This window comes from Psammomys obesus, unplaced genomic scaffold (assembly GCF_907164565.1).
Source record: "Psammomys obesus unplaced genomic scaffold, mPsaObe1.curated_primary_1811, whole genome shotgun sequence".
Classification (NCBI taxonomy): domain Eukaryota; kingdom Metazoa; phylum Chordata; class Mammalia; order Rodentia; family Muridae; genus Psammomys; species Psammomys obesus.
The window spans coordinates 20781145-20800835 of NW_026592510.1; the positions used below are offsets into that span (position 1 = coordinate 20781145).

General features: G+C 44.6%; 1 protein-coding gene and 1 long non-coding RNA gene across 3 annotated transcripts in view; one reads left to right on the top strand and one right to left on the bottom strand.

Annotated features, from left to right (window-relative positions):
* Positions 1-9686, bottom strand: part of LOC129681894 (uncharacterized) — a 33215-nt gene extending 23529 nt beyond the window's left edge. The window contains exons 1-2 of the long non-coding RNA XR_008720892.1: positions 9464-9686; positions 3128-3188 (exon numbers count right to left, since the gene is read on the bottom strand). This is a non-coding gene — a long non-coding RNA (uncharacterized LOC129681894). The remainder of the gene's footprint in view (positions 1-3127; positions 3189-9463) is intronic.
* A 63-nt stretch (positions 9687-9749) lies between these two features.
* The window catches only part of Cep78 (centrosomal protein 78), a 28623-nt gene continuing 18681 nt past the window's right edge, over positions 9750-19691 (top strand). The window contains exons 1-6 of one of the 2 annotated variants that reach the window (XM_055614121.1): positions 9750-10148; positions 12553-12725; positions 12817-12889; positions 13725-13828; positions 16140-16314; positions 18420-18533. In XM_055614121.1, the coding sequence (XP_055470096.1) occupies positions 9896-10148; positions 12553-12725; positions 12817-12889; positions 13725-13828; positions 16140-16314; positions 18420-18533 (892 nt within the window). In that variant the 5' untranslated portion in view covers positions 9750-9895. The remainder of the gene's footprint in view (positions 10149-12552; positions 12726-12816; positions 12890-13724; positions 13829-16139; positions 16315-18419; positions 18534-19691) is intronic. The other variant, XM_055614122.1, reaches the window with a different exon arrangement.

Consider the following 19691-nt stretch of genomic DNA (forward strand, 5'->3'; position numbering starts at 1 on the left):
ACACACACACACACACACACACACACACACACACACACACACACACACAAAGCAGTAACAGTGACAGTAATGAAGTACAGCGACATAAAAATGTCATTCCTATCACCAGGCACTGACTCTAAAAGCAGCAAACCCAAGTTGAACCTCTGTGGACAAAGTTCATGTTTACTTTAAAATTCATACGGCGTCTGAATTTCTGATGCATGCACAAAGCTCAGTAAAAGCTACCAGTAAAGAGAACTCAGAATCTCTTCTCTAAAAATACCAAGACTCGGAAGCGTGGCTCCCAAGGGTCAACTAAGTATTCCTCAATCCAGAAAACTCCGTAGACTTCAAACAGACCCACCAAAGTCTCAGCTGCACTGGTCACACGAGTGTGTGTGGGTATATATTTTTTTCATCAGAAAGAAATATTTAGATATAAATTTAAACATTTGGTGCTGACCTTTTTTTTTTGCCTTATGTTTTGTTTTGTTTTCTAAAGGGTCTGTGGCTAGTTAAAAAATGAAAATTCATTTCAACTTGTCAACTTCATAATCACTCTTGGCTGCGTGCCACCTCTTTTAGTACATAAGCTTTGTGAGCTGAGGCAACAATGATTCCTATATAAATATTTATTTGTTTTATTCCTGCTAGATGCCAAGGAATGGGGACTCAGGAGCAGGGTACAGCTGATTGCTAAGCAGGAACATGTTTTGCAAATTCCACCACCTTCTTTCTTTTTTTTTTTGGTGGGGGGGACAACAGTTTTGAACTTTCTGTCAATCAGAGTCGCCTATACTTGCTGGGCTCTGACATGGACCAGACACTTAGCTTCACACACTTACATAAACAGTCTGGTGTCACTGATGTGATTTTAATACACCCACGTATCCCTTTAGTCTCAGTTTACCCAGTTAAGCTTATAAGGTGGCACCCTGTCTACTGTCAGGAATAAGTTTATCAGTCTGTGCTGCCTGGGTGGTGCCTGGCAGATGGCGTTGCTTGCCTGTCTACCTTGGCACACAGCCATCCTCTGTCCCAAAATGGGAGTCAAAGCTGCTTGTAAAATGGACTCTCTCGGGGTGAGGCATGGTTTGAAAAATCACTGCTTTAAACAATGTAGAGGGAACACAGCCTGATCTCAATAAAACTTGAGTTTCTGGTATTCTCCTCTTCGCTAAATGCAAAGAGTGTGTCTCATAAATCTACTACAGCCCTGTTTGCTGAGCCTTTAGCCCTGCTTTGAATTGCACACTTTGGGCAACGTTAGAAAGGAGGAAGCTCGTTTCTTAGCAACCGTTTAGAGACATCAAGCTAGAGAGCCACAAGAATATACACACTCATTGTAAAGACACAAGCACCTGTCCTATTGGTACTCGCTAACCTGCTTGCTCTCTCTCCCTCTTTCCCTCCGCCCCCCTCCCCCCACCTCTCCAAATCCCAGCTCTGCTTCACATTCGGTTGGCTCTGAAACCCATCTCTTTGTTGAAGCCGTGAAGCCCAGTTTTATTACCCGGATGGAGGTTTCTGAATAGAACTCCTCAGGCAGCTGCTGCTGTGGTGTGGAGCCGAATCCCTATTACTGATGTCAACTGCTCCTGCTGATCTCTGCCCAGAAACAGACTTGGGAGTAAAATATTGTAACTACTTCTTTTTTTTTTAAATCCCCCAAGCTTTAGGGCGGTTGCAGTAACAGCTTTTCATTACTGGAACACTCCTCAGTCCTCACAGCCTTACTAGACACATCTGAAGCCCTTTGTGGTAGCCTTACATTTCATAATAACGGATCTTTCAGGATCTTTTGGTGGCTTCTCTGGCTTGCCCTGTCTTCTCTCTGGACAGTGTAGGAAGCAGATGGGATAGATGACTGTGTGTTACCTGCTTCAAACCAGTTTGGGTAAAGATGTAGCTAGGTACTGGAAATTCTTAGTGACTGCCTTTGTTTGCTAGTGGCCCGGCTCTTCCACCCTCTGTAAACCCAGCCAGTCATCCAGGAGTGTAGCTAGGGGTAACACTAGCTGTGCGATCTGGGTTAAATTCTTCAAACTTTCCAATCATTTCCATCTCTAAAATGGTAATGCTTGCATCAGGCCAGTTCCTGCTCTAAGTTACTCTATACTGTGTAGAGCAGTGGTTTTACAGGCTGTGCCTTGCCTTCAGGAACTCCATTTTACAAGCAGCTTTTGATACGATTTTGAGGACAAAGGACCACCTCTCTGACACAGCACCCATGCAGAGAACTGATAAAGTATGTATTCCTGGGAGTAAAAAAGATGCCATCCTAAAATTTTGCTTAGGTGAATTAAGACTATACGGATATATGGGAATTGTCCTAGCTTGCTTTTTATTGCATCTAAAGACAATAAAAACAACCTGGGGAGGGAAGCATTTACTTGGCTTCCGCATCCCAATCACAGTCCATCACTGAGGGAAGCTGGGGTGGGAACTCAAGCAGGGCAAGCCCTGAAGCAGAGAGGAACACCGATTACTGCCTTGCTTTTCATGGCTTGTCAGTTTGGTGGTTTTTGGTTTTATACAACCCGGAAAACCTCCTACCTAGGCATGGCACCACCCACCACGGGCTCCCCACCTCCATCAATCATTAGGCAAGAAAACGCCTCACAGGCTTGCCTACAGGCTAATCAGATGGAGTCAATTTCTCAGGAGAGGTTCCCTCTTCCCAGGTTACTCTAGTTTATGTCAAGTTACCAAGAACGAAAGAGCCTGGACATACTTCAATCATCTTGGGGATGGGGAGAGGCAGGTGTAGGCTGTGGAATCTGCACCTGCCTCGCCTGGACCCCCGAAGATGAGCCTCTAAGGCTGAGATGGCAATGCCCTGCATGACCTGTCAGCCGACATCAGTGCGTGTATAAACGGCCGACTCCCAGCCGTCCTGGAGACTTCAGCTAAACTAGTCTTGATGCTGTCTATGCTTGTGTTCACCTTTCCAGACCTCACCCCGTCTGTCTGCCGATTCATTTTGCTGGACCTGGTCCTGCTCTTTTGTCTCTGCAGCTGGACTCAACTCACCCAGCTTTACTCTCAAATCTGTGATCCACAGAGACCTGATAGCAGCAGTTTCTTCCAGGTGGCTGGTTTGGTTTCCTTACTCTATCAATATGGACTCTGTTTACACCTTTACCTGTTTACTTCTGAAACCTCTTGAAACGCTGCTGCAGCCTCCTTAATCCTTTGTACCCATTCTGCAATATACAGAGAGAGACAGAGACACCAAGTTATTTACAGTGTGACGAGTCAATAACTAAAGATTAATATTATATTAAAAGTACCTGTGTTCACCTCAACTAGATTACAAAGAAAAGCAAGATTCTGGGCTTGAAACCTTGTGAACTTATTGTTACTCAATAAACTCTGACACTGTGGGAAGGCACAAGCATGTTCACTTTTCACCTATGTTCTGACCTCATGCACTCACAACAGTCAGATATTATGTGGCTATAAGTAAGCACAGCCTCGTTACTGCCTTTGACATGATTGAGGTGTCTTTGGGAATGCCTCACCTGGCCCCAGGTGAGACAACTCTATTGTCTTTGACAAAATACCTTGTAGAAAACAGTCTCTGTGGCCACTGGGTCCTCATCAGTGGAGCCTGTTGTCTCCTGCCTTTCTTAGTAGTAAAAGCAGATCAGGCCCCAGGAACAGAGCGTCCTTCTTCCTTCAGCACTTGTCCCTCATGTCCTAATTCTTCCTTTTCCATCCTGCTGCAGGTTCTCCCATCCTCCTGGCATCAACTCCAAGGCCTGCGCACTGCTATGACTAGCTGTGGACGGAGACCTGAGCTGTAGCTATCAGCTGTTTTCTGGTTTTTTGGGTTCTTTTGTTGTATTATGCTGCTCTAGGCCTGCTAGACACGTACTCCACAGCTGAGTTACATCTCAACCCCAGCTGAAACTTTTATGTGATCTCTTCCCTCACAAAATGGTGGTTGGTTTCCAAAGGTGAGCACCCCCCAAGAAGAGATGCAGGCAGAAGCTGGACTGTCTGCTTTGAATGAACCTTTAGAAATCATTCAACTTTTCTGCTGTGGGCTGTACCAACTCTATAAAAAACAACAACAACAACAAAACATGCTCAAGTCCAGCCGCTGGCACATGCAAAACCAATCTTTTGAGGTCCGGCAGGCACTGTGAAGAAACAGCAAGCCCAGAGAGCACTGAGTGTGCGCACAGCCAGGGTGATGAGTTCAGGCACTCTATTCCCAAGCCTGGTGTCTGGCTCTCAGCAATCCTCAGCCAAGTATGTGGTACAGTCTCCTGTCATTTGAGGAACTTCCTTCCTTTCTTGTGAAACAGGTCTACCAACAGCGACTCCCTTCAGCCTCTGTTTAGCACTTTCCGTCTTCCCAGAGAAAAAAGGCATACAAGTGGTGATAACGAGTATCATGATAGACAGACTTGGAAGAGAACAAAGATGTAGACACTAAGACCCATGTAGACCATGGGATTAAAACAGCAACAACAACACATCAAAGTCAGTCCTGGAGACTCTTAGATGTCAACCTGAGTAGTATTAGCAGGTTTTCCCCCTTAAAACATCCCCCTGCGCCCCAGCACATCTACTTTGAGAAAATGTTCTTGGCAAGAAGTCTATCAACTTTCTAGAAATGTTGACATTACTCTGAAGGGCCCCAGAACTTCCTGACTGCATAGTCAATGTGACAGTGACATATAGCTGTTTCAAACTCGGGGAAGGGGGGGCATTAGTTACATCAACATAGAGCTCAGGCCTCTCTGAAAAACATCTCCGGCTTGACACATGGTGGTGAACTGGGAAGGAACTGGCCCTTCTTTGCATCAGCTGTTGTGGGCATAATGTTCTTGTGGACTGTGTACAGTTGACCCCTGTCATTCATTCAAATGCTGATTTCTCTACCCACACTATCTGGTTTCAATCCAGACATTCCATTGTGATGTTTATTCTAAGCATCTTCTATCTCAAGATTGCGTAAACATGCCACCATTTGTTCTCTGTATTGCCAATAAAAGCCAACTAGCCAATTCTGAGCAATGGAGAGAATAGGGTGGGACATCCTGGTCCAGTGAGGGGAGCAGAGAAGAAATGGAGAATTGATAAGGAGAGGACCAGGAAACTTCAGAAGTGATCAATGAGCTGGACCTAGGACATGATTAAAAAGCAAGTATAATGTGAGAAATCTGAATAGAAAGAAGCTATGCTGGCTTGGAAGTTTAGGATGGAGTAATTACTGTGCAGCATTGTGCTCTAGACTAATTAAATAAATCCTAGTCTCTCTGTGTGGTTATTTGGGTATATGGCTTGTTAGGGAGTAACTATACTTTACTAAAATATAAATCAATATTTAATATTAATAATCCTTCAGCAATCTGTCATCAGGTACAGGACAAACTTAAGGGAGTGATACTGGACTCTGGTATGAGATGCAGCCTGTTTGTGTTTACCATCCCATCAACATGACGTTTAAGAAAATGGTTGCTTGTTGAAAGCTGAAATGACTTGGGTAAAAAATTCATCTTCAGGATTCTGATGGCAGAATCAGTACCTTGTTCAGTACCAGAAAGATAAGTTAATTCTTGAAGGAAATGATATTGAATTTGTTTTAAATTCAGCTACTTTGATTTAGCAAGCCACAACAGTTTGTTGTTGTTGTTAGTTTAGAATAAAACAAAGATATCAAGCAATTCTTGGATATCTATTTTATTTTTAAAGGAAGAGGGCAGTAGACTGTAGAATCAGTCCTAAATTATCATTGGCACACACCTTTAAACCCAGCACTCTCTCTCCATCTCTGTGTGACTTTAAGGCTGGCCTGGTCTACATGGTGATTTCCAGAACAGCTAGAGCTATATAGAGGGATTCTGTTTCAAAAAAAAAAAAATCTTAAGTTATTACAGAAACAAGATCCCAGATAATAAGAACATTTTGGGATAATATTGATGATGCAATAAGACTTCTACTCAACAAAACAAAAAGTATAAACAGATATTCTATTGAGAATAAGTGTTTGAAAGGTCAAGGATAAGGAGAGCCTGGGTATAGGGACGACATGCTGCCATTTGAAGCAGCCCTTGCAATCCAGTATAGAATAAATGGTGCAACTTAAGTGCTGGTGATACAAGGAGATGGGAAAAGCAAGGGAGATGCCCTTAACTTGTTGAGCTTGGGTTATTAACTGGACATACTAATTCATTTAATAGATATTGTCAGAAACTGTACTAATTGCTGGGGATTCAAGAGTGACTAGAATAGATGTGATTCCCTTCTTCGTGGACCATAATGGTAATTATTTACCTTAAACACGTGTGGAACAGGGTGACAATCAGACAGAAGAGGTACAGGTTGCTATGAAAGGCTATGATGAATCAGGGATGGAGGAAATACTTGCTTGTTAAAATGACACAAGGGCTGAGATGAGAAAGATGAGGTGTTCATTAGGGGAATATTGAAGTCAGTCATATTACACAGAGAGTGACAATACGCTACTGTAAGAGTCTCCCCGGATATCCCTGTGGGCTGGGCTATTGGGGTTCACCCTGTCCAGGAGATGTAGCGCGTGGTACACAGGGCTTCCACACAGGCCTGTGCACAAAGCCAGCTTTTCCAGGCTGTAACCACTGCTTCTACTATCAAGAAAGTTTTGTTCTGAGAAACAGTGTCTGTAGGACTGAACTGTATGTATGCCAGGGGTGTGATCTGCCCTCTGTTCCTTGTCTCATGAGAACACAGACAGCTCTCAAGCAGCAGCCCGTGTGTGGACCCCACAGTGAAGACCCGTGAGTTTCCTAAGGGCAATGGGAAGTCGCAGCAGATTAGAGGAAGGTGGCAGAGGCACCGTGAAGCACAGATGGAAGGGTAACAACAGTTAGAAGGAAAAAAAAGACAAGAAACCTGTCAGAACAAGAACTGTCCTCTTGGGGTGATCTGCTGAGATGTGCAATGGCGCATAATTTGAAGAGTGGATGGAGGTTTGGGGTGACTGTTGTGAACAGTCATAAGGAAGATGGCAGCAATAAGAAATGTGACCAATTGCCAGCTGTGGAGTACACCTGTAATCCCAGCACCCAGGGAGGCAGAGGCAGACGGGTCTCTGTGAGTTCAAGGCTAGCCTACTCTACAAAGCGAATCCAATACAGCCAAGGCGATACAGAGAGAAAAAGAAAAGAAACCATGTGCCAGCTAATATAAGAGTGCCCACAGTCCAGTCCAGGGCGACCCTCTGCGACTGATTCAATGACATTCGGTATTTTGACAAAACGATCATAACTCAGTGGAGGCGTCTAGAAGCTGAAAGTCAGAGATAAGCAACAACGTGTTTCAACAGAGAGGTAGGCTAGCTAGTTCATCGGCTAGTTTTATGTCCACTTGACACGATCTGGAGTGATTGGGAAGAGAGAATCTCAATTGAGAAAATGCCCCCACCAAATGGCATGTGGTAAGCCGGTGCTGGATTTTCTTGATTGATGATACAGAAAAACAAACAAACCACAAAACAAAGGAACAAACCACAAAACTCCAAACAGAAGTGGGAGCTGACTGAGAACAAGCCAATACACAGTGTTCCTTCATAGTCTCTGACCTCCCTTCTCTCATCAAGGGACAGTAAGTTGAAAAAAACAAAACAAAAGACCTTCTTCCCCTAAGCTGATTTTGGTCCGTGTTTTATCACAGTGAGGGAAACGAAGTAGAGCCCATGTGTTGACACCGATGTAGCACAGAGAACAGTAACAAGGAGAAAATTTGATAGGTCATGTATAAATAGCAGAAATGTTAACACATGCACTGCAGGGAGGCACCGCAAGCTCAGAGACAGTTGTCTCAGTGTTGGAGAAGACTGCGGTTGTGATGGGAAGAATGGTTCCACGGGGCTTCCCCACAGACACGTGAAGCTTCCTCCCAAGCTAGTTGGTGGATAAATGAAGTCACTATCTATCTTGATTTAAATATTGTACAAAAAAAAAGTCATTGGCCATAGCTAGGGGGTTTTAGTGGAGTGAGTGCCTGGGAGGCATTCACGGTGTTGGTAAAAAGTTGTAGAACTCAGCTAGTGGGAAATTTATGTTAGGAACATAGTGTCTAAAGCTTGACTGGGGATTGTCATTGTTCTAGAGGCTGGAAACAAATACAGGACACGAAGGCAGTTCTCAGGATTTATGCTAACTTCACAATTTTTCACTCTGCACCTCTGTAAAGCAGATACATAACAGTTTACTTCTCATGTGGAAAGTAGAACCCTCTATGTTTAAACAGATTAACCCAGTGTAGTGGTGCCATCCTATAAGCCTAACTCAGAAGCTGAAAGAAGATGACAAAATCCAGACGCGGCTAGGCTACATGCCAAGACACTGTATCAGAAATAAAATAAACAATGCATGAAACAATGCCACAGAGATAAAAAGTACTAGTTGCTGGTATTAGCCACAATCTTAATCATTCATGCAAAAAGAACAAAGGCCAAAATGAAGTTCTGCATTTATGGAACATCAATTTGCAAACGACAGACAGACTGAAAACTACAAAACTGAGTTTTAAAAGAAATGAACATGAACACAAAAGACTTCACAGATAATTGTGGACATTTAGCCAGTTGTTCATACCATGTCTTGAGTATAGTATGCCCTATAAGCAGCAAATCAAACTTACACCTCAGGAATTTTTAATTTGTTTTAAGAGAAGTATCTCAGAGAAGTGGCTTAGCACTTAAGAGCACCTACTGCTCTTTCAGAGGACCCGGATTCCATTCCTAGCACCTATGTTAGCCAACTCCCAACTACCTGTAACCCAGCTCCAGAGGATCTGACGCCCTCTTCTGGCCTCCCCACACATAGCATACATTCACACAGACATACACACATACTGAATAAAATAAAAACAAATCGCTTTTTAAAAGTAACTGAAATGGGGGCCGGAGGGACAGCTTTTCTTTCAGAGGCTCCGAGTCTGGTTCCCAGTGCCCACACTGGACAGACCACCACCACGTGTAACACCAGCTCCAGAGGATCTGACGCCTTCTCCTGGCCTCCCAGGCACATACCAATAAATAATTCCTTCAAAGGACAGAAACAGACTGCTATTACCCAGCGTTTACTTTGTTTCCGCCCGAAAGCAGTGCATTTTAAGGTATAATTAAATAACACGACAACGCCTAGGCATACAACTCTGAACTTAACCACGGCTGAGTGAATCCTAAGTTTACTTTCAATAGCTATTATGCTGCACTACTGACTGTACTAAAATCTTTTAATGGTCTCTCGGTGATACAGGAATTGCCCTGAAACACATTTACAAAACTAACGCGGAAGAGAGTTCGAGGCCAGCCTAATAAACAAAGTGAGTTCTAGGACAGCCAGGGCTGTTACACAGAAACACTGTCTCACGAAAGAGAGAGAGCAAGAGAAAGAGAGAGGAAGGAAGAAAGAAAAGAAAGAAAGGTAAAGAAAAAGGGAAAGGAAAGTAACTAACTAAAATCTTAGCTTTGTCTAACCCAAAGTCGAGAGGAAACCACGGAAGCCTCCTGGTTTGCAAACGGAGTTGGACATTTTCTCTTGTGAATTCTCTCGGTGAGGAAGCACAAGCAATTGAGTGCACCTAAGAATCTTCTCGAGGCCAAGCCCCCGTTCTCAGATGCATCACTCCACCGAACCTCAACCGCGGTAATCCATCAGTGACTTAGAACTCATCCCAGCATCTTCGGCTGTCGGCGCGCGGGCCAGGGCGCAGCCGGGCGGGCGTGGCCTGCGCTGTGACGCACAGCGAGCGCGCCGACGCACGGCGCGGTGTGCGCACGCCGCCCGCGGGAGCTCTCCGGCGGCTGGAACGGCAGCGGCGCGCAAGGCGGGCGGTGCAGGCGCCAACCGCCCGGGGCGCGGCGGGAGGCGGCGCGGGGAGGCTGGTGGAGGTCCCCGGGCTGCCGGTCATGATCGACTCTGTGAAGCTCCGGCGCGACTGCGCGGCCGACTTCTTCTCGCACTACGAGTACCTGTGCGCGCTGCAGGACTCGGTGCCGCTGCCCGCCGTGCGCGCCTGCCTGCGGGATGGCGTGCTGGACTTCAACGCCGACCGGCTGCGCGCGGTGGACTGGGCGCCGCTGCTCAGCACGCTCAGGGTGAACCGCGACCTGCCGCTGGTGGCCATCAAGAGCTCCTTCCAGCCGTGGCTCGGGGAGACAGGTCTGCGGCCGGGAGGTGTGAGGGTTCGGTCGGAGAGGAGGGAGCCCGGTGCAGCCTGCTGAGCGGCCTCACCCAGCCACAAAGGGACTATTTGCCGCCGTCTGCCTTGCAGGTTGCCGCCTCGGGCGGTGGTCTGGAGGAGTCGTCAAGATAGGGAGTAGGGCTCGAGATTGCTCCTTATCACAGCGAGGATGGCCAGCTATGCTCCCCGGGGGGAGGGGGAATATGCAGGATAATTTAGCTAATGATTTCACCCGTTAATGCTTTTGCCTCTGCCCTCTTCTCTTTAGGGCTCTAAATTTACAGTCTCCCCTCATTCTTAATTGCAAGATTAATACAGAAAAGGAGGGGGTTAAGAATAGGAAAAAAAAAAAAGTTTATCTCTCCAGACCAAGGGACTATTAACAGCTCTTTGTAAATAGTTGCTTCAGGTTATGTGCAGATAACGAGTTTATAGCTTCCCAAGCGAAGCCTTTGTGGTGCTTCTGTGGTCATTCATGAACACCTGCCCAGCAACCAAAAATTTTATCATCGAATATGTATGTTCCTTACTGATTTGTGTGTGTATGTGGTTTTATGTATCTTACTGTTGGCACATGTACATACAGAAACCCATAGAGGGTGTTAGGTGGCCTCTGATCGCTCTCCACCCATTATTTTGAGACAGGGTCTCTCTTGAACCTGAAGCTCTGGTTTCTCAGCTTGGCTGGAAGCCAGCAAGCTCCAGCTGTCCTTTTGACTCCCCCTCCTTGCATGCTGGAGTAAAAAGTCCTGCTCCTGAGGCCTAGTTTATGTGGGGCCTGGGATCTGGAACTCCAGACCTCAAGGTTGTGCAGCAGATGCCCTTAACTGAGCCATCCTTCCAGCATCTAACCGAATTTTCACTTCCTCTTTTATTTTTAAGATTTGCAATTAATTGTGTGTTTATGTGCACATTTGCATGTGTGGGCACATGTTCTCATGTGTATGGAGGCTAGATGGAGGTTGATGCTGAGTGTCTTCCTCTATTGCTTTGCAGTCTGTTTCCTCAAGCAGGAGGAACCCCTGGGACTTTCTGATTCCACTGTCTGCCTAACTGGTTTGCCCCAGGGATCATCTCTTGTTGCTTCCCGGAGAGTTTAGGTGTTTATCTTGCTGAGGATCCAAATTTGGATCCTGCAAGCACCTTTGTCAGTTTGGCCATCTCAGAGCCTAATTCTCTTGCTTGCTTTCTTGCTCTCTTCCTTTTTAAAGAGTGGTATCACCTAAGGAAAATACAATCCAGAGGTTGAATCTTATATTTTGAACCTACACACACAGATGAAGAGCCATTGAAACAAGCCTGTCGTGAATTCTTAGGTTTAAAGCTTGTTTCACATGTCAAGTGTCTGCAAGTTACCAACCTAGGGGAAGATGTGATAAGCCAGGGGACAGGGTTGAGTATTTGAAAGCCTGGCCCTTTGCTAGGTCTGAGTAGAGTACCGTCTATCATCGCTTCTTCAAGGACAGTATTTTGTACTTCTGAAGAATCCCTGGGCTGCCATAGTAATGACCTGATTAAAGGAAAGATGAAAGGTACCTTAGAATCAAGGCAAACGTACCCTATCTTGCCTAGTATTTTATGTTGAATACAAGAAGACTGTGGACCATTTCTCTTCAGACATAGCATTTCCATGTATTCCGTAGATCTGGATGGTAGAGTTTAACCTCCTAGCTGCCACTTGTTTTTCTCTCAGTGTTTTGCCTGTGGTGTTGAAGAAGCTGCTGGCTGTCTCTGCTGCTCCCTCTGTGTAGATGGTCTCACTTAGCACAGAACTAGCACTAATTCCCCTCTGTGTAAACAGTCTCGCTTAGCTACAGTGTTTGCCTCCATTACCAAGGTGCTGGAAAATGAGCTGCACATTAACCAGGCTGGAAGGAATGCTTTTCCTAATCTGTGATTCAGGCGGCTGTCTCTGTTCATTCCCTTTCTCTAACTGGCCCAACAGTGGGGCATGTTTTTCTAATTGTCCTCATTGTACCAGTGGTAGCTTTGGTCCTCATCACTTGTGTTAAAAAAGCCAACTCTTACAGACTTGCCTCAGCTTCTGGATTTCTCTCACTTTTCTATCCTGAGGGGTCTAGCCCTCACACCTGCAGTATTTATACTGTCCAGCAGGTGCCAGGCTTGGATCCCTTTGCACAGTCCACGCCCACTCCCTCTTTCTCTGCATGCAGAGGGTTTTTTTTGAAGCCATTCTTTGGTGCAACTTCCTTGCCTCCATAAGAAACCATGCCGTACTTGATTTGTGTTTCTGTATCTCATGTGGCTTTGTAATTTTTTTTTTTTTTAAGGACATGGTTCATTTCTGTGCCTTAGCACTGAGGAGTTTAATACTGAAAGTGTTTGATTGACATTGCTGACTTTATAATGAATTTGCCTTAGGTTCTGATACACACAGAGTTTGCAGAAATCGAGTTCCAGCAGTGAGATCCAAAGACGTGAGCTTCCAGTTATGTAAGGCTCTTAAAGGCTGTTTAAGTGCATCAACTGTGCTAAGAAATCTGGAGCTAAATGGGCTGATTCTGAGAGAGAGAGATTTGACAAGTCTAACAAAGGTAAGCCTTGTTCATGTGACCTGCAGACATTTGATGGCTGGTTTTGGTGGGAAAATACTCAATACATAATTTACTTTTTTCCCCTACTAAGGGATTGAGTAAATCGGCCTCTTTGGTGCACCTGTCTCTTGCGAATTGTCCAATTGGAGATGACGGTTTAGAAAGTGAGTCCTGTGGGGATGGTTTCATGTTTGTCTGTGTGTTGTGGTGACTCTGTCTACCTTTTTGGGCTGCTGCTTCCCCGTGAACTGCCTCCTTCCTGTGGCTGCTCAGATGCTGTCCGTTCTACCGGGAAAGCTTATGCTTAGTACTGTCTGAGCTCTATTTAAGGTTGTGATGCGCCATAAAATAGTTCCATAGTGTTTGCTCATAGTTTATGGTTTTCCTTTAAGAAATATTTGTGGGAGCTGAGTGTACTGGTGCATACCTTTTACCCCAGCACCAGGGAGGCAGAGGCAGATCTGTGTGAGTTCTAGGCTAGTTGGGGCTACACAGAAAAACCTTGTCTCAAAAAAAAAAAAAAAAAAAGAAAGATTTGTGAGAAGGACCGTAATAGGATATAAAGAGAACTATAAGTCATTGACATCTCCAAATAAAACAGCTATAATACAATTTTGTTTTGTTTCAGACAGGGTCTCACTATGTAGCTCTGGCTGTCCTGGAATTCACAGACATCTGCCTGCTTTTGCCTCCTGAGTGCTAGGATTAAAGGCATGTGCCACTGAATCCAGCTTTATAATGCAATTGTAATGTCCATTTATCAATAGGCAATATTTAAAGTATTCAGTTTTGGCAAGTTAGTAGAATTATGACTTTGTTGTAATCTAAAACAGTATTTTGTTACTGACAAGTTGCAGCACATCTCTTAGTGGCCTAGAGGGTTGTAGCGCATGATTTTAGGCACATTTCTAAGCTAACACAGACTGAGACAGTGAAGACACCAAGACTGACCACATTGACAGGCACTTGGTTTTACTGTGCCTTTTTTCTTTCTTTCAGTTATTTGTCAAGGCATAAAGAACTCTGTCACTCTCAAGACTGTCAACTTCACAGGATGTAACCTGACGTGGCAAGGAGCCAGTCACATAGCTAAGATCTTAAAGGTGACCACATGTTCAGACTTGAACAAACGATGTGATTGAAGCACATTAATACCTTGGTATGGGGTTGCAGTGATTTTTGTCTTATCCTTATGGAGATGGCATTTTTAGTTTCATTGCATGATGTAACCATTGTTTAGCTTGGGATTCTGACCCTTAACAATACACATTCAATGTTAGAAATAAGACTTTAAAGTATAATACTTAATGAATAATACTTCTTTGTTATTTTAGTTGTTGAAAATGTTGCACCAACATTAGAGTCTCCCATAACTTACATCACTCTAACTACTGTAATTTATAAACTAGTAAAAACAGTACATTCTTTATAGTTCTTATAACCACCACATTAGGACTAAAGTTACTTAACAACTTGATGTGAAACCTTTTTGCAGTTTTATTATTGTTGCTGTTGTTTGTTTGTTTGGGGTTAGTGGAGGTTGAGACAATATGCGTTTGTGGTCCAGGCTGTGCTTGGACTCATTGTGTCATCCATGCTGGCCTGGGACTTGCTTTAGTACCCTTCCTTCAGCCTCCCAAGTGTGAGATTAGAGGTGTATGTCACCTCAGCTGGCTCATTTATGTAGCTTGGTGGCACAGATCAAAGATAGAACTAAGGCCTGTGGACCAAATCTAGCCTGTCACATGTTTTTTGCAAGTAAGGATGCTAAAGACCACAACCGTGCCTAATTGTATGCATGGTAACTGGCTACTTTTGCCTACATCAGGAGACTTGAGCAGATGGCAAAGGAAATTAACCCACAGGGCTGAAAATGTTTACTTCGGGACCTTTGCAGAGTAAACCTCTGACCCTTGAGATAAATTGGTGGTAGGAGCATGGATTCTGTTTTCTGGTGGTGATTCGATTTTGTGAGGTTTCTGTTGTCATTTTGACTATGTCGGGGAGACTGGGGTGGGTATTTGTTTTTATATTGGGGGTTGAACTAAGGCCTCACACTTTAGACAAATGCTCTCCATTGAGCTTTATCCCAGCTGTGTTTTGAGATTGGTTCTCTGTAAGTTCCCTAGGCTGGCCTTGAAATCACTCTGTGGCCCTGACAGACACTGGAGCTGTGATGTTCCTGCCTCAGCCTACTGAGTAGCTGGGACTATAGCCCTCACCTAGCTAAGTGTGCGGATGCTGAAGCCACATGTCCTAAGTTAAAGCCCTCACTCATTTAGTGTCTTATGACCATGGACGAGTTGCTTCACCTCTGTAAAGTCACTTCACTCTGAGGATCTTGAGTGTTATCTCCCCTAAGACAGCTTAGCTATTGCTTACAGCATCTGCTGTTGCTTATTGCTTTTATGTGGTTATTCTTAATAGAAAAGCAGCATTAACATTACTCCCTCTTTTTGGTGTCATTTTCACAGCTGCTTTGCTCTTTTGATGTTCAAGCAGGAAACGTTTTTTCCTTTTAATGTCAAAGTCCCATGTTACCAAAAGTTACCTGTGAATATAGAGAATTGATTATAGTTTTAAAGCTACAATGGTGACTAAAAATCAAATCATTTTTCCCTAAGGCATGTCAGACACTCTTATTCTAGGACTCTAAAGATGCTATGTGTGACCTAAGAAGTGTGTGTGTGAGCTGTTGGGCTAAAAGATGATGTTACAGCCTCTGAATGTATCTTGTTATCATCTAAAAATTGTACTTGTTGGCCTGACTGTTCAGTGGTAGAGCATTTTGCTTAGCATGCCCAAGGCTCTGGATTTAATCCTCAATATCACACACACACACACACACACACACACACACACACACACACCACCTGCATAAAATATACATAACCCCGGTGGTGGTGGAACATCCCCCTTGATCCCAGCGCTTGGGAGGCAGAGTCAAGCAGAGCTCTGAGTTCGAGGCCAGCCTGTTCTACAGAGCAAGTTCCAGGACAGCCAGGGCTACACAGAGAAACCCTGTCTCCGAACAGAAACAAATACATAAGATATTTATATGGCTTTGTATGGTTTATCAATAACTATGATACATGTTAAATATTTAAATTGTATTGGAGACCCCTAGCGGACAGGATAGAGTTTAGAACTGTAGCAGTATTAAACAAGTTTTTTTAATGTGGCAAAAAAGGAAAATAAAATTCCTGCAAGTTTAATGAATCGTCAGTTTCCATAAGTGTTGGCAGCTGTCATCTGTGCCTGTTGTTACCACTTGAGCCCCGTGCTGGGATCTTCTGGGGACAGACTGCCAGCATGTTGTGCTAGTGGGGGGGTGTGTAATCAGCCATGCCTAGCTTCCCTTTAGGTGTCCCATTTCCTTCTCCAGCATCTGATTCCACACTGTTAATTTTGAAGTACCAGACCATGAGAAGGCATGAAGAGACCTGGGCTGAGAGTCTTCGCTACAGGAGACCCGATCTTGACTGCATGGCTGGCTTGAGGCGCATCACGCTGAATTGCAACACACTCATTGGTGACCAAGGTGCAAGTGCTTTTGCTGACTCTCTTAGTGAGGATTTATGGCTTCGAGGTAAGTTAAATGAGCTTCGGAAGTTGAAAAAACTCTTAATAGCTTTTATTGTGCTTTTAACCTAGAGAAATATATTCTTCACAGAAAACAGTGTTGCCTGCAATCAGAACGTCTAGGAGTGACTACTCTTCGTTTTGGCCTATTTCATCCTCTAAAAAAACAGATATGCCTGTACACTTAGATTTTAGCCATAGTTATATCAAACAGTATTTTATAACCCTACTGTTTTTATGTACAGGAGTGTGTGGGTGTGAGAGAGAGAGGGAGGGAGGGAGACCTAGTACTCAGTGTTCCTGAGTTCAGCAGTACAGGCCTTATCATTCAGGTGCCCTCAAGTGCCACTCCTAGTGCCACTTACTGTGTGCAGATTTTAAAGGATATAACATTTGCCATATCAATATACATGTTCATATAGACATATATATTCGTTGATGATGTTGTGTTTTAGACAGTCTGACTAGGTATCCCTGGCTAGCTTGGAACATGTGTAAACCAGGCTAGCCTTGAACTCCCAGAGATGATGTCTGTCTCCTGAGTGCTGAGATAAAACACATATTCTAGCATGCCTAGCTGCTAATTTAAGTTTTTAAAAACATTTATTATTTACTTTTGGGTGTGGTTCCATGTGCATGGGCCCCAGTACACATGTGGAGATCAGGGACAGCCTGCCCCAAGGTTCCCTCCTTCAATCATGTGGGTTCCGAGGAGGAAACTGGAGTGGTGTGGCTTGGCAGGAGGTACCTTTACTTGCGGAGCCATCTTGCTGCCCTGGGTTTCATTGCCTTAGTCTTCATTTGATGTGCTGGTGAAATTTACTGGCTCTCAATAGTTTGGTTAGTGGTTATATCTTCTGTGTCAAGATGTGTCTTATTGTGGGCAATTATGGAATGCTACAGACTGGTGGCTTAAACAGCAGGAACTTATTTCTCCTCGTTCTGGGGCCTGGGAAGTCCAGGGCCAGACACTGGCGGATGAGTTTGAGAGTCAGCTCTCTTCCTGCTTGTGCAAGGCTGCCTTTGTGGGGTTTTTTTGTTTTTTTTTTTTTTTTCCTTAGTCCCATCTGTTTTCTAGTGCTATGATCAAAGACTTACTGTCCTAGTCACTGTTGCTGTGAAGAGACACTGACCAAGGCCACTCTTACAGAAGAAAGCATTTAGTTGGGAGCCTGCTTACGGTTTCAGAGGCTTAATCCACTGTCAGCATGTGGCGGAGCATGGCTGCACACCGGCAGACAGGGTACTGGAGGAGTAGCTGAGTTCTGCATCCTGATCTGCAGGCAGCAGGGAGAGAGAGACTGGGCCTGGCATGGGCTTTTGAAACCTTGGCACCCACCCCCAGTGACATACCCCACCCACACGGCACATACACAAGGCTACACCTAGTCCAGCAACTGTCACTCCTCTCCCTGGTGACTCAGCATTGAAATATATGAGCCTGTTGGGGCCATTCTTACCCAAACCACCATACCTACCAAAACAACTTGGGGAAGAATGTTTGTTTCCACCTTACAGCTTATATCTTACAGTCCTTCGTAAAGGGAACTCAGGGCAGGAATTCTTCTTTTTAATGTATTTGATGTCTTGTCTATATGTATGTCTGTGTACCACAGTCATGCCCACAGAGGCCAGGGCAGAACACTGGATCTCCTGGGGCTGTAGGTACAGCTGTGAGCTGCCACGGGGGTGTTAGGAATGGAAGCGAAAACCTCTGGAGGAGCAGCAGTCCTCTTAACCATCTCCCAGCCCCTCTCTTTTTTAAAGTGTATTTTCTGAAATTCCTTTGGAATTCAGGATTGTGGGTCCAAGAACTACTAGCAGTGTTTACACTGCCGTTAGCATCCTTACTAACCATGAGCGGATACCCCTCTGGTGTTTTCTCGTGTGGGGAGCTACTTTTTTGCATGGGGCTGGGATAAGGTCACTATAGCACATCACAAAAGAGATCATCATTATATTACATATGCTTTTCTGACTTTCTCTTTTTTACTACCCAAGATTTAAAAGCTGCCATGACTAGGCTTGTTCAGAAATGTCCTAAGCATGAATGAGAATTCTCTGTTTAAACTGTGTGGCGGCAGTACATGACCTGTTGTCTTTCGTCAAAAGCACTTGACCTGCAGCAGTGCGGCCTCACCAGTGAAGGAGCCAGCGCTTTACTAGAGGCCCTGGAAAACAACAGGACCCTGGTCGTTCTGGATATACGGAAAAACCCACTTATTGGTATGTCGACTCTTTAAAAATTAACTAACAAGTGCCGTAACAAAATGAATCTGTTTATGTGTTAGGATTTTTAAAAAGGTAACGACTTTATTTTCTAGTGTTATAATTCTATATTTTTAGCAGATAATGTCTTGTTCTAAGTGTGTTGTACTTCCAACATTGTTCGAGGGGCTTCCTATTCTAAGGGAGCCTAGATAATAAGACTGATTCTATCAAGAGCACTCCCCCCGCCCCACCTCACCTGAAATTCTGAATTCTTGGGAAGAACATTTCATTTGCTTGCTAATTTGTAAAGAAATTTTAGATTTTTTAGGAATCCAAACAGTGGTCCAGGTATAACAGTGTGCCGGCTAGACAGTCTTGCTGCCGGTGAGGTCAAGTGTAAAGGCTGGAGTAGATGAGAAGCCTGATGAAGTAGCACTTAAGTGGGTAGCTGAGTGGAGAGGCGAGCATGGGCGGTGTGTCACAGAACAAGGAAGCAGTGAGTGTACAGGTACAAAATGGGAGGATAGATGGCGTACTTGAAAAAATGTGGCAGGGGCCGGAGAGATAGCTCAGTGGTTAGAGCCCTTAGGGTCACTGCAAAAGACCCAGGTTTGGTTCCCAGCTCCCATGTCAAACTACTCAAAACCACTTGTAACTCTAGTTCCAAGGGACCTAATGCCCTCTTCTGGCCTCCATGGGCATCTGCGTACACTTGGTGCTCAAATAGTCAAGCCAGAGAAATATAAATAAATCTTGTACTCTGTGGTCAAACAGGAGCCAGGGGCTTGATATTGTAAGGTCTTCAGTGCCAGGTAAGGACAAAGCTATCCTAAGTGAGCTGTGGTAGGAAAAGGGCATAATGTGATAATATTTCAGTCAGGTGACCTTTGTGTGGAGGATAGGACTGGAACCAGGAAGGAGAGAAGGGACCAGCGAGGACGCTAGCACAGAGATCCAAGCCAGAGGGCATTATGGCTTAGCTCATGGTAGAAGGTTAGAGGCTGACAGAAGGTTTGTCCATAGAATTCGGCTGTGAAAGAAACAGATGTCTAGAAAAGGTGGTGGTGCCAGTACTGGAAAGGGAGGTTGGGAGAGGAACATCATTGAGACTTCAGTTTGGCTTATTTTAGTTAGTTAGTTAGTTAGTTAGTTAGTTAGTTAGTTAGTTAGTTA